This window comes from Brienomyrus brachyistius, unplaced genomic scaffold (assembly GCF_023856365.1).
Source record: "Brienomyrus brachyistius isolate T26 unplaced genomic scaffold, BBRACH_0.4 scaffold59, whole genome shotgun sequence".
Lineage (NCBI taxonomy): Eukaryota > Metazoa > Chordata > Actinopteri > Osteoglossiformes > Mormyridae > Brienomyrus > Brienomyrus brachyistius.
This window is the reverse complement of record NW_026042334.1, coordinates 716,747-730,155: the sequence shown is the minus strand read 5'-3', so window position 1 is coordinate 730,155 and position 13,409 is coordinate 716,747. Positions and strand designations below refer to the sequence as shown.

Sequence of the window (13,409 nt, the reverse complement as noted above, 5' to 3'; positions counted from 1 at the left end):
AATTATTTTGCCTTTTCCCAAAGATAATGATCCTTTCACGTCGCACGGACTTGTTTGTTTACATTGAGCTCTCGCGACATCCCGCGCGTGGCTGCGGCAGTTTTAACCCTTTCGGCTTCACAACAAAGATGCCGTTTATAATAACGCTCCGTTTCATCACTTTGGGTGCACGGTACAATACCTAATAGAAGCAGTTAGTGCATGTGCCTGAATGAGCATAGATTGAAAATATGTTGGGACGTTTTTAAAAACTAGAATAAATGTCCGTTAATAGAATAGAACGTATCACTAATGACGTTCATATTTATCATCTTGTATATCACGGTATTTGAAATTTTGAAGAATGTGATAAATATACATCCACATTTATTGTGTAAATACTGTATTAACTTTGTAGGTCTACATGTGCAGCTTTCAATGCTAATTTAGATGCACACTGTCAACATCTCTCAAGAGCAAAAACACTGCAGCCAAACAAATAAGACCAAAAAACATTTTGTTTATTCAATATACTGATATCCCACACATTCAAAATGAGTGATCAAATTTCACAATGAGACTGTACACGTGCACTGACGTTTAACATGCACAGTTAACGCTGTGCGAACCAGACTGGGGTGTCACAGATCACTGGACATCTGACAGGAAATTAATTCCCAAGTGGACCTACAATTCAGACTTAATTGACAAAGTCTATAAAAAAAATAAAATAATAAAAGCATACATGCTGAATCCCTGAAGTATGAATCCCACAATGCTTCTTAACATGTGCCACATTTATCACCAGAAGTTAAAAGTGAAAAAACATGGAAAAAAATGGATGCCGAAAATTGCACTTTGGCCTAGAACTGGAAAGTCTTTCTGACGCAGTGTTGACAAGAGTAACGAGACCAGGGAACAACTGTGTAATCCAAAAGCAACAAACGGCCCGAGGACGGTTACACACACCGCACAGCATGAGACTGTGCAAGATTAAATTTCCATCATTCCCCCCACCCCCCAAAAAAGACAGAAATATCCAGTCAGGGTTCACACCTGTGTACAGTGCTGTCTGACAGTGGTGAGTCACAGCTAAGCCAAGCAGCAATGCTATGCAGGTGTAACGTGAACAAGGTCTCCCTCCTTCACTGAATACAGCAGGAGTGTTATGTGTCGTAACCTTAAAGTACAAATTTCATTTTGTTCTCTCATCTTAGACGTCGTCCACAGCACCAGTTCCAATCCACCTGCAGGAACGTTTTAAATAAGACTGCTTATTCAAATCGACACGGTTAGCTAAGAACTTTCCATGGTCTCCGTTTTTCTCCCCCCCTCCATGGACAAAAGTCACATGAGAACATCGGAATACTGTCCCGTAGCCTCCCGGTCTCTGACGAGTGCTTGGACTATAAAAAGCCGCTCCTCCGGAAAGGAAGCTCAGGAAGACTTGCGATTTAGGCCCCGATGTGGAGGATCTGAGGGGTCCGGCTGTGCACCCAGGACCACAGAGGACGAGAGTCCTGCTGCAAGACCTCCAGCCTCCCACACCATTCCAAGCACCTCCACCTGGGACCTCCTTGGCTTATTACATTTAAGCTAGCCCACACTGACTGGCTCCTTCTGAGTGGAGGCTTTTGTGATGGGGTTAGGCGTAGCAAACCAAATGTCCGTCCAGCTTTCTTCTCGTAACCATCGACTCAGAAGTCTGAACATTGCTAGGAAACCTTCTCGCAACAGTTCTGAGACCACAACTTTATGATAAATGTCAAGACAAAACAGAGGTGGTTTCCAAACAGCCAATGTCAGGAATCATGCCCTCAACATCAACACTTCATGAACCTTAAACATTATTTATTTTATATATAATATTATATTTCTTACCATTAAACTATAGCAGCACCTTCCAATGTTGGATAAAAGTTCCTCGCTTAATGGAAAAAGGAACAATTAAGAAAAAAAATATATATATAGACATGCACATCAAAACAACAATGCATAAATTATCCCAAATTTGGGTGTAACTGAGAACAAAGTGAATAACATTATCAGGACACTGTGTGACGCTACGCTACCCTAAATCTGACTGTGGTGTATCCTTTCCAATTTTAAAATAAGACAATGTATAAAAATATATTGCTTTACTTAACGCAGACCCCCGTTACCTTCGAATAAATCCATTATTATCTTGACAATATATACAAGTAAGTGAATGGACCACGTATGGTGCTTTGAGAAGTGGGGGAAAAAAAATTATAAAAATCAACAACAAAAAGATACACCAGCCATACGAAAATTTCCACCTTTACAGGTAACAAGCAACAGGAACAAAGTCGTGTTGACAGTGAGACTTTTTGTATGAAAAGAAAGAAAGGGGGGAGGAAAAAGAAAAAAAAAAAAAAAAAAAAAAAAAAAAAAAACTTTCCCACCCCTTCAAAAAAGGGACGCGTGAATCTGGATGAATCCGTTCACGTAAAGATGTAAAAATCGTACACGAGAGCCCGTCTGATGTATGGCAAGGAGGTGTCGACGGATAGGTCCTGGGGCTCAGCGATCAGTAGTGACGTGGGTGGGTTGGGGGTGAGCAGTTGAGTGGACAGAATGTGCGTGGGCGTGTCCAAGAGCCAGGGGGCGGGCTCAGCACACACACACAGCAGCCTTGCGGTGCTGCTGCAGCAGAGCTGGCACGTTGGGCGACTGCTTCTGCCCCTTGCCGCGCCTTACCGACAGCCGCTGTGGGTCCCTGCGCCGCAGGGTGGCAGGCGACAGCGGGCTGTGGGGGGAGCGGGCCAGGCTGCGGCGGGGTCTCTTCCCGCCGGGGCTGGCTGTGTCCTCTGTGGTCCGCTTGCACCCGGGAGAGGCGCGACCGCCGGTGGGGATGCTCTGCACCGCCAGGCTCCCAAGGTCCGCCAGCCGCACCGATAGGGGGTCAGCGAGGGCCGCGAAATTCGAACTGGAGAAGCCGTTACGGCGTTCCAGGGCCGGGAGCAGCTCGCACACGGGCGAGGGGGCGTCTGTGTCAAGCATCTGTGGAGAAAGGAGAAAGGGCAACGCCACGCCCGTCAGGGATCCCACAGCCGCAGCGGCCTCCATACAGTGACATGACGACCTCTTATCCACTCTCCATCTTCGCATCTCTGACCGGGTTACGGTTTGTGAGCCCAATTGTTGCAGCGGCAGCCCCAACACCGGAAGTCCATCCCCAAATTCCGTGATCGCTGTTCTGCCTAATCTCAACGGGGCACCCACCCCCCCAGCAGAGGAAACAGGGAGATGATCAAATGCAAAGGCAGTCAAAACAAGCCCCCCTACGAGCACCACCCACAATCTGTACTCACTCACATTCACCCCCTCCCCCTCCCTCCCACAAGCAGCAAACAGCAGCTGGCATTCTTAGGGGGGGGGGGGGGCTGCCAGACAGCAGAGAAAAGCAGCTGCTTGAAAGCCACACAAATGGGTCCAAGATCATTTTAAAAGCAAATAGCAATCCTCATTGATTTTGGAGACAGTGTGTGTGGGTTTAATGAGCGGGCACCTTTAATGTCCTCCCCTTTAATGCATCTGCACAAGTATAATTTTTATAAGCACTGTAAATTATTACGACACAGATGTCCACCATCGGGGACAATGTTGTTTAAACACAATGTGTTTACTGTCAACATGTACGGCACCAGTTCCCAGCCCCCCCCCCCCAGCTTATATTTAATGTTCTATATCTCTCCTTTCACACAGCAAAGTCAGACCAGGAAGCTTCTAGAGTTTATCTGACCGTTATGTGATATTCAAGGTCAAACTAGACCTGACTGTGACTACCTGCTGCTTTTGATCTGAGGGGCTGCTGAGCACGTACGGGCATGCGCTGGCGCGTTCCGAGGATGCAGCCGCAGTGCCCACCCACCACGAAGTGCCCGTGACACTTGCCTTGATGAGGGGGGTGTTGGATCGCGATCCAGACATGGGTGCGCAGTGAGGGCCATCTGCCAGGTTGAGAAGGACCTCCTCGTGGTGCAACGGCCCCTGAGCTCCCCCGGGCTCCTGCAGGGAGATGACGATGGCGCTGGTGTTGTCGGCACGGAGCATGCGCTGCCGCCATCGCAGGAGGGCGTGGCTTACTAGCTGCTGAGCACTTGACACCCCACACTGTGCCTGAGGGAAAAGGGCGACCAGGAGATGCACTGTATTAATCATTGTTATGATGACATCTAGGGGCAGTGCAGTGGTTAGCACTGTTGCCTCACACCTCTGGGACCCAGGTTCGAGTCTCCGCCTGGGTCACATGTGTTTGGAGTTTGCATGTTCTCACCATGTCATCGTGGGGTTTCCTCCGGGTACTCCGGTTTCCCCCCACAGTCCAAAAACATGCTGAGGCTAATTGGAGTTACTAAATTGTCCATAGGTGTCCATGCGTGAGTGAATGGTGTGTGAGTGTGCCCTGCGATGGGCTGGCCCCCCATCCTGGGTTGTTCCCTGCCTCGTGCCTATTGCTTCTGGGAAGCTGTTTGGAAAATGGATGGATAGATGGATGGATGATGACATCTAAACTCCACCCCCCAAAACAACAACAACTAGTACAGATTATTCACTATGCCTGAGGAGTGTTCCACAAACCAGCATTTCTTGCTTAGCCCGATAACTTGTTGGATTTAAGGGAATCTGAGCTAAATGTAAGAGAAGGAAGGTCAAGTCCATCTAACACAGACTTCCTTACATCCAACAAGTTATCGGGCTAAGCAAGAAATCCTGCTTTGTAGAGCAACCCCCAGGTCACTCAAAGGTACAACACCTTGCCCCTTCCAGAAATGGAAAAAATTAACCCAAATGAACCAAGCTTTAATTTGCCATTTGTGCAAGTATGAGTCCAGGTTCATCATAATTCTTGAGGGAAACTGAGAGGGAAGCTTGGGGTGAAAGCACATGGTCAGGCCAGGTTCCCTTATCCAGCATGTGCGTTAAGGGCCCAACAGACATGTGACCATTCTGCCGAGAACGGAATTCGAACCAGCGACCTTCTGATCACTGGCAGGGTGACTACCCACTGAGCCACGTACCATCCCGGAGTACAAAGTGGCATCATGCCGTCAGAAACCCCCCCCCCAGCACTCACCATGGCCTCATCATTGTCCTGACACATAGACACGGCATCCTGTGGTGGCACCATGTTCCAAAGCCCATCGCTCCCTAGGATGATGTATCGGTGCCGCAGGGGGTCCAGCGTCAGCACGCTGGTGTCAGGCTCCGGCGACACCACAAACTCCCCACTGTAGAAGTCGTAGCTCCACAGGTCCCCTGCAAAGAAAACATGACCGACGTCAAATGCACATTCTGTTTCAGTTCACCCGTTGACCTCATGTCTCAATAAAACAAATTAGTATTCAGATACTAAAAATCAACTGACAAATATGACTGCACGTTACCATAAACTTGCAATTCCTATTAAGTCCAGAAGGGGGCGTGCACAAAATGTAGTAACTTATACTGCCCACAAGATGGAGTCCTTCGACATACCAATTTAAACATCCAAGCAAACCTGTTTTAATAAAAGTTTATCTTCATTTTTGCATCTTACCCAGAGCTCGGGCCACAGCAAGGAAAGGGATCTGATCGATGACTGTGCTCCTCCGGACTGGACCATTGTGACTCAACCTGGGTCTTTTCCACACCACACGATTCACCCCAGATTTCTTAATCACGCTACAGGAAAACCAAAGTCAGAGGGAGGCAGAGCAGTGCACAGTCAACCTGATCCAGCCACTTCCCATTTTAACCCAGCGGCTGTCAACAAAACACTGGTTCCCATCAACAACAGGTAAAACTTGGAGACACAATTGTGGGGTAAGTTAACCAAAATATCAACACTAACAATCCGTGGATCTGTTCAAGTGACGTTCTTACTAGTTTTCTAGTGTTCTCAGTTTAGTGTGATGGGTGGCTTGATACATCTGCCTTTTAGTAGAAATAGGTGTGCGTTGCACTCCATGACTTATTTTGGCAACATCGGAGGCCACCCTCTGCACCCCCAGTGTACAATCCTGTTATTCAGAGAGACACACGTGCCCTGATTCACAGGCACACACACACTGAGATGGCCATGATCGTTTCGGGAATGTGACCACGGACCTCACAACCGAGACTCGCATTCGTCACAGAAGATGGGAACAGACGCAGAAAGGAATGGGTGTGGTCACCGTGCGCTGCTGATCACCAATGGGCTCCGCCCGATTTTCACAAACACATTGAGTCACTGTGAAAGTAACTAGCCAATGGCACAGAGGTTGCGCCCACTGCTGTTCTCGAAAGACTCAAACGCAGGTCAGCCAGCGTTTGCATCGCATCAGGAGCGATATGGAGATGGTACTGAATTTCCCGGAGGAACCTTCCCGAGGGATTAAAGTTTATCCATCTAGCTAATTACAAAGAGAAATCTATGTTTTTTAACAAAACTAATTGCTTGCAGCACTGACTGGAAAACAAATTATTAGCCTCAATTATAAAAGACGTAAAGATGCGAATGTTTGTGATATTTGAATATAGATTTGAGTAACTCTAGTATCTCATATCACTACATCTTTCAGTGTTGTCACATAGGGCTGTACATTTAAAGGGGCAATTCATCCCAAAACTGAAAAAGATACGTTTCAGAGGGGCTTTAGTGCCGTCTATCCATCTAGGTTGTTCTGCTGGGAGTTGCCTAGTTTTATAGGCTGTAGAAATGTCAGTCTTCTCTCAAATATAATGGGAGTGAATGGCATTCTTTGTGTGATGACTAAAGAGACAAGAAAATTCATTTGAAAGTTTCAACGGCAATGTCTCTTACTGAATTCCACACATCGATTGCATCACTGCGTCGGGCAGCTTGCGCTCATATCTTCCGCGCAGTGATACGATAGGTGCGTGGAGTTCGACAGAAGAAAATAGTTCCTGCATTAAACCACTCGCTACAAAGTCTGTGGATTACCTTGAGTAATCTGGTCATGATTTCTTGGTAAGAGACGTTACTGCTGGATTTTTCAAATGTATAATTTTGGCACTTCAATCACAACAGAAAGAATACCATTCTGTCCCACTACAGTCAAGAGCAGACGGACATTCCTACTGCCGATATCTCCAAAACTAGCCAACTCCCAGGTGAACATCACATCTTTACAGTTTTGCCCCTAACATCATTTATCTGATCTATTTATCCAAAGCCATTTACAACAGAATGGCTACAAATAATGTCTGCTCATTGGGATTTGAACTGACAACCTTCCCATTGTCAGTGCAATGCTCTACGTGTCAAGCTACAGGAGATAAACCCCCCCCCACTCTCCCCCAGGTCGTACCTGCCTCCCAGGCCCTCAATTCGCTCCCTCTCCTTGGGCAGCTCCGGCTTGTGGTCCTGCGTCACCTCCACAGCACGGACATACTGGTCAGAGGGGTGATCGCGCAGCCCCAGCACCACGCCCGAGTCGCCCACATGAGCCACGTACATGCGGTCCCCCCGGATGACCACCACACTGGCCGTGGTGCCCGAGGTGCTGGGCAGCCCTGTGAGGGTCTTTGGCCATTCCGCTACAGGGGGACAGGGGGGGGGGGGTCTCAATGTTACACCATCACAAGCTTTTATTAACAACAACGTCAAAATGCGCTTGAACGTCAGCAAATACAGCATTGTGTATGACCAAGGGGTTTGTAATCCACATTAGCTAGATCGTTTAAAACCGATTACACTGGGGATTGAAAGATGTGTTTCGCCACAAAAACTGAAGATACAAAAACACAAGAACTTTCAAGTTATGAAGTAAACTGCTACATTATCTGCTGCCCAGTATATGAATGGTGGTGAAACAGATTAACATCTGATGCACTGCTAACATCTGTTAGAATCCGTTTCTTGAGGTCTGATTTAACATTTATGACAAAATTTTAAAAAAATACTGCATATTTGGGCAATAAAACTCCTCGAAAGCAAACAAACAAAAAAAGCTAAAAGCCAAGTTTCGTTAGTTGAGCGTTCTGAACATAAAAGGATGTCTGTTTCTAATATTAGGTCAGGCCACTAATGTACGAGGGGTCTTCAAAAAGTTCACAGAAAATGTGCATTTCAAAAAAAAAAAAAAAAATACATTAATTTAAATTTCTCTGCACTAAAATATACTCTTAATAATGTTTTTTGTCTGAACAAGAGCCGACTTGAGGCATTGGGACAGAGAAGCCAGCTGTTTGAAGAGAGCTTTCACCAGAGCAGAATGAAGTCTACAAGAACATGCAGGCTTGGGTAGAATAATGGTGAAGTCGTTGACGCTTTAGGAGAGATTTATGGAAGAATGCTCCAAAGAAATTGGCAGTTCACCAATGAATAACTCGTTTTGAGAATGGATGCAATGATGTTGAAGACGACGCTCACAGTGGCAGACCGTCCACTTCAGTTTGGGAGGAAAAATATCGCGCTGTCCGTGCTCTAACTGAGAAGGGCCCACGATTAACAGCGGAAACACCAGCCAACACCCTAAGCGTATAAGCTGGTTCTGCTAAGACAGTTCTCACAAAAAAATTGCAGTTGAGCGAACCTTCCGCTGCATGGGTCCCAAAACTGTTACTCTCAGATCAGCCGCAGACAAGAGAAGATTTTTCGATGAAAATTTTAAATATATGGGATGAAGTTCCTGAAGTATCTTTGAAGACTTGTCACAGCTGATGAAACATGGCTTTACCAGTATGATCCTGAAGACAAGGCAAGGCAAGACAAAGCAATGCCTACGAAGAGGTCGGTGTGGCCCAGTCAATCCAAAACTGCACTGGCCAAGAGCAACGGTGATTGCATCTGTTTTGTTTTGGATCCCCTGGGCTTGTTGCTTGTTGATTTCTGGAAGGCCAAAGAACTCTAGCATCTGTTTGTTGTGAGAGCGTTTTGAGAAAGCTGGCCAAAGCTTGTGCACAAAAACACCTGGAATAACTTCACCGGAGACTCCTTCTCCACCACGGCAATGTTCCTACTCGTTCCTCTCATCAATCGAGAGAAGTTTTACAAGAGTTTCGATGGGAAATCATTAGGCATCCACCTTACAGTCCTGATATGGCTCCTTTAGACTACTTTTTGTTTCCTAATCTTAAAAAAAATCATTAAAGGGCAGCCAGTTTTCTTTTCAGTTGATGATATGAGTACATTGACATGGTTAAAGTTCCAGGATCGTCAGTTCTTTAGGGATGGACTAAACGGCCGGTATCATCACTTCCAAAAGTGTCCTGACCTTAATGGAGCTTGATGAAAAACAAAGTTTATATCTTTCACTGTTATTCTGTAATGCCATTTTTCCATTAACTTTTTGAAGCCCCTTCGTACTTAATGCTTCACAAATGGCAAATTCCACAATTCAGATGCATAGTAGACACATCACCTATATTTGGATAAAAATAAAAACTGATTGAATTTTATAGCGAACCCTGTTAATGAAAGGGTGAGCCGGCGGCAAGCAACTGCAACCTTTGACAGGACAGTTGATCAGAGCTGCAGGGTGACCTTTGGAGGCTCGTTTGCCAAGCAAGAACTCAGCCAAGGCAAGTCTGGGCATGAACAGGGAGGGACAGTGGGAGGTGGTCTGCAGTAATCAGCTGAAACGACCGTAATCACGGATACCCTATGATTACAGTAAGCATTCAGCGTCTAGGAATCAACAGATGCTTGATAGGCCGTCGCCAAAACAACCGCCTCCGACACCGAAGTGCGCCTTTACGCAGTCCGGGAAGCGGCGCACATCCACAGGCTTGCGAAGGCGCCCCATGCCAGAAAAAACTCAGCAGATTGTGATCTGCAGCGCGGCTGGCAAAACCGGTTAAATGCAATGCAGGTGAGCGTCTACATCCATCCAAACCACCCGCAGGAGACAGAACCAAATCGTGCTGCCACTGATCAGATATTTAGCTTTAGAAAGTGGACTGACTCCTGGGTCATGAGTGTCCAACGAAGGTTATACATGTATTAAACGCCACTACACGAACAAAAATGAAGGTGGCGACATCCATAACCAACTTAGGCACCCATTTCTGGATAGCAACCCAGAACAGACCAGATCGTTGACGTCACATTCTAGAAAGTACTATATCACTAGCAGTTCAGAGCTGTGACTTAACAGCTGATTGGTGGGAATCCTCTACGCGTTTGTAACGAGACCTCCCATTGGCCCGGTAAGATGTTCGTCAATTTGAAACCAACAGGAACGTCTCTGCGCTGGGTTGGGATGCATGACTACATTTAATCAATTTTAGTGAGTGTAGCTAGCTATACATTTTTCGAGAAACAACGCAGAGCTAGGCAAGTGATCGTGTGCACCTTCAGCGGGCAACTACGCCACTAAGAATGTCAGCTCATAGCAAAGCAGCTATATGACCGGCTATGGCATAATACACGGGAAAGCTTTTTTCCGCTTAACAATAACTAAATTCAACGATTGTTGACTTTAGCGCGTGAAGATTTCTAAATACAACAGTCCCTGTATCCCAGCGTAACCGGTGTTAAGGGGGGGATCACGGGAATTTTTCCGCCCCAGAGTATCATTCATCTGGCGCCCAAGTTTAAAATGGCAAGTTACAGCACAAAACTTAGCGCTTAGGTAAAAGTCTTTTCGCACACAAGGTAGGAGATCATGGGATACGATCCCCAGTTTTGTGTATCGTCTTTGAAACAATTAAACAAATAAACCAAAGCGCTATATGGTTGCTAAAACCACATTACTTTGGGGAAAATCCAGCACATTAATTAAAATGTGACTAGTACAACTGAATCAATCAGTATGTACTCACTAACTGCAAATGTCCTTCGATGAGCTGTGCATCTAACCCGAACGTGTTAGGGATAAAGTAAACCATGTTTTATTAGCTTTTAGTTTCTAATGAAATACTCACGTAGCTTCTTCCACATGGCATGGTGGCAAGCGATGAAACCCTTTCGGATCGCCGCGCACACTTCCTCGTCATCCTTCGACCAAAATCCCCGCTGTTTCTTTATAAAATCCCAGAGATGATCCCGTGCAAACTGAGCTGCCTCCCGTCCCCCGTGGCCGTCAAACACAGCGAAAAAGGCCACCGACCGGCGGGGGCGAGCATCGCCAGCCGGCGCCCCGCTCCGTTCCGTTGCCGCTGTAACCGAACAACTTTCAGTATCACCCTGCCTGCTTCGCGTCCAGGCATCAATGGTGGGTGCAGATCCGATCAGGGGTTCGTGAAACGTGCCGATGGAAGACCTCGGCTCTCTTACGTTTACCGGCGTGCACTCGACAGATGCACAAGTGTTCAGCTTCGCCTCGCCATGCTCGGCCGAATCAAGCTCATCTTCACCCGGCTCCGGCTCCACTATAACCTCGGTTACATCCTCCATATATTTCCTTCCTCCCTGGTCGGAAAAGACACTCACGCGCACCGAAAATACGTTCTCCATGATTAATAGGATTTCTGCCAATAATTAATGAGACGCAGCAGACGCACAAGATATGTCTGTACTTTATTTTGCTAAGTTTTTAGCGGCACACAAGCCAATCTCCCCCTCTTGGTCTTTTGTTTATTTTCGACGCTTTGTAGGCATGCTCAGGAACGCACTGACGTCAGAGAGCGAGCAACTGAGCGCAGCCTTGCGCTTTCCCGCCACCTAGCGATACATGCTGGAACCGATGACGGCAATTGTGAAGTAAACGTACAAATCCAAAAGTGTAGCATTCTACTAAAAAAAACCTTACTAGATACTTTACAATGCAACCGCAATTTGAGAAAAGCTAAGTGTAAATGTCACAATGTTAATAATCTTTTCTCATTATTTGCAGCTTATAAGGCATGATTGCCTGCACTGTGTAACTACCATGCGTGTGCTTCGATGATTCTTCAGAATGCAAAATAATAATATACACAATTGGATAAAATTAAAAGCCAATTCTGTTCGACATTTTCAACCCAGACATCACTAGAATACGGATTGGTGACCTAGTCTCACGATGTCATTTAAATAAAAATCTTGAAATATTTTTACCTGTGCAAAATATGTGTTTGAACTGTTACAGCTGATACCATTGTGTTTTGTGACAATATTCAATAAATAAATGTCAGGTAAAGTAATATATAAACTATACCAGGAACCATTAAGCTCAGTGGGCTAAACACAACGCAACATCTAATTGGTTAATTGCAAACTAAGTCACAACAAATCAATCTCGTCTAGTCAATTGAACAATTGAATTCTCATTTATAACCGCGTTTTGTCTGATCTGTCCTGGCACTGTTTTACATCCTTACTTTCCAAAATTTGAAATAAACTCTTCTAACTTTAGGATTACATCTAGGTTGTCTTAACTTTCATTGGCCACCACAAAGCGTTAGCAATAGGCTGTTGCGAGACGTAGTTAATCCGCATAGTTTTATAGTTTTTACACAACCAGCGAAATTTACGGAGACTCGCTCATGACATGACAATTAAAATGATATAGGCCTATATCGTGGCCACGTTTCAATATGTTGTGGGGACGAATTGGTAAAACGTGGTCACGATATACATGTTTTTTTCCATTTATGCCACGAGCAGGACTGTGCAGTTAACCTAAAGTTAGAGAAGTTTATTTAAGACTTTGGGAAGTTATGAAGCTTGTGTAAAGTTAGAACCGACATAATCAAGTACGTCGGTTTGGTTTCAACATTGGTAAGGACCAAATTATCATCCTAGAACCCCCGCCCCCCTCAACACACATGGCTCCCGCAATATTAATAGGGACATATTCCCTACCACCAGTGCCCAAATCTGTGTCCTTCGGAACAAAGACTTAAAAACTGATAATCTGTAATGGTTTTTCCTACTTACCATAGTTACCAAGCAGTTAAGATAGGATCTGCAAGTTAGAACGTTTATGTTATTTAGGGTTCAAGGTTACTTTATTGTCATTGGTAGCTTTACGTATGTACATAGTGTGATGAGACAGCATTTCCCCATGGCCCTGGTAGTAACACTGAATATCACAACATTACAAGGTGCAAACAGGCAGTAAGACAAAGAGACAGTACAGAGATTCAACAATAGTGAGAAGGTAATGTAAATTACACACGGCAGTCAGCAGCATTTACACCAACATACAGCAGCATACGACACACCAAAGTGCAGGAACAGATTCAAAACAATACAGTACAATAAAGAAACAGCACACCAATTGCGATTAGGAATGTAAACCTCTGATGTTGATATTGGGCTGATATCGCACACATTTATTATATTGTATAGATCAGTTTTAGCATTAAATCCACAGTGAGTTATTGTTACGGCCGTAGAATTGACAATACTGTAATTGGTGCCTGATTCGACAGTAAACAATGAACAATAAAGTGCAGTTGCAGTTATATACGGATTAAATAAGTTTAGCTAACACTATGTGGTGGCCAGTGAAAGTTAGGTCAGCCTAGCTGATATCTTAAAGTTAGGAGAG

The 13,409-nt window shown here is 45.4% G+C and overlaps 1 protein-coding gene across 1 annotated transcript; it reads right to left on the bottom strand.

Annotated features, from left to right (window-relative positions):
• Positions 1–479: 479 nt before the first annotated feature.
• Positions 480–11,541, bottom strand: LOC125725020 (protein phosphatase 1D-like). The gene is made up of 6 exons (XM_049001557.1): positions 10,858–11,541; positions 7,299–7,527; positions 5,543–5,667; positions 5,081–5,262; positions 3,898–4,122; positions 480–3,003 (listed from the first exon to the last, which is right to left on the bottom strand). Exons 1-6 carry the CDS (start codon positions 11,387–11,389, stop codon positions 2,614–2,616), a joined length of 1,683 nt encoding a protein of 560 aa, XP_048857514.1. The 5' UTR covers positions 11,390–11,541; the 3' UTR covers positions 480–2,613.
• Positions 11,542–13,409: the final 1,868 nt, after the last annotated feature.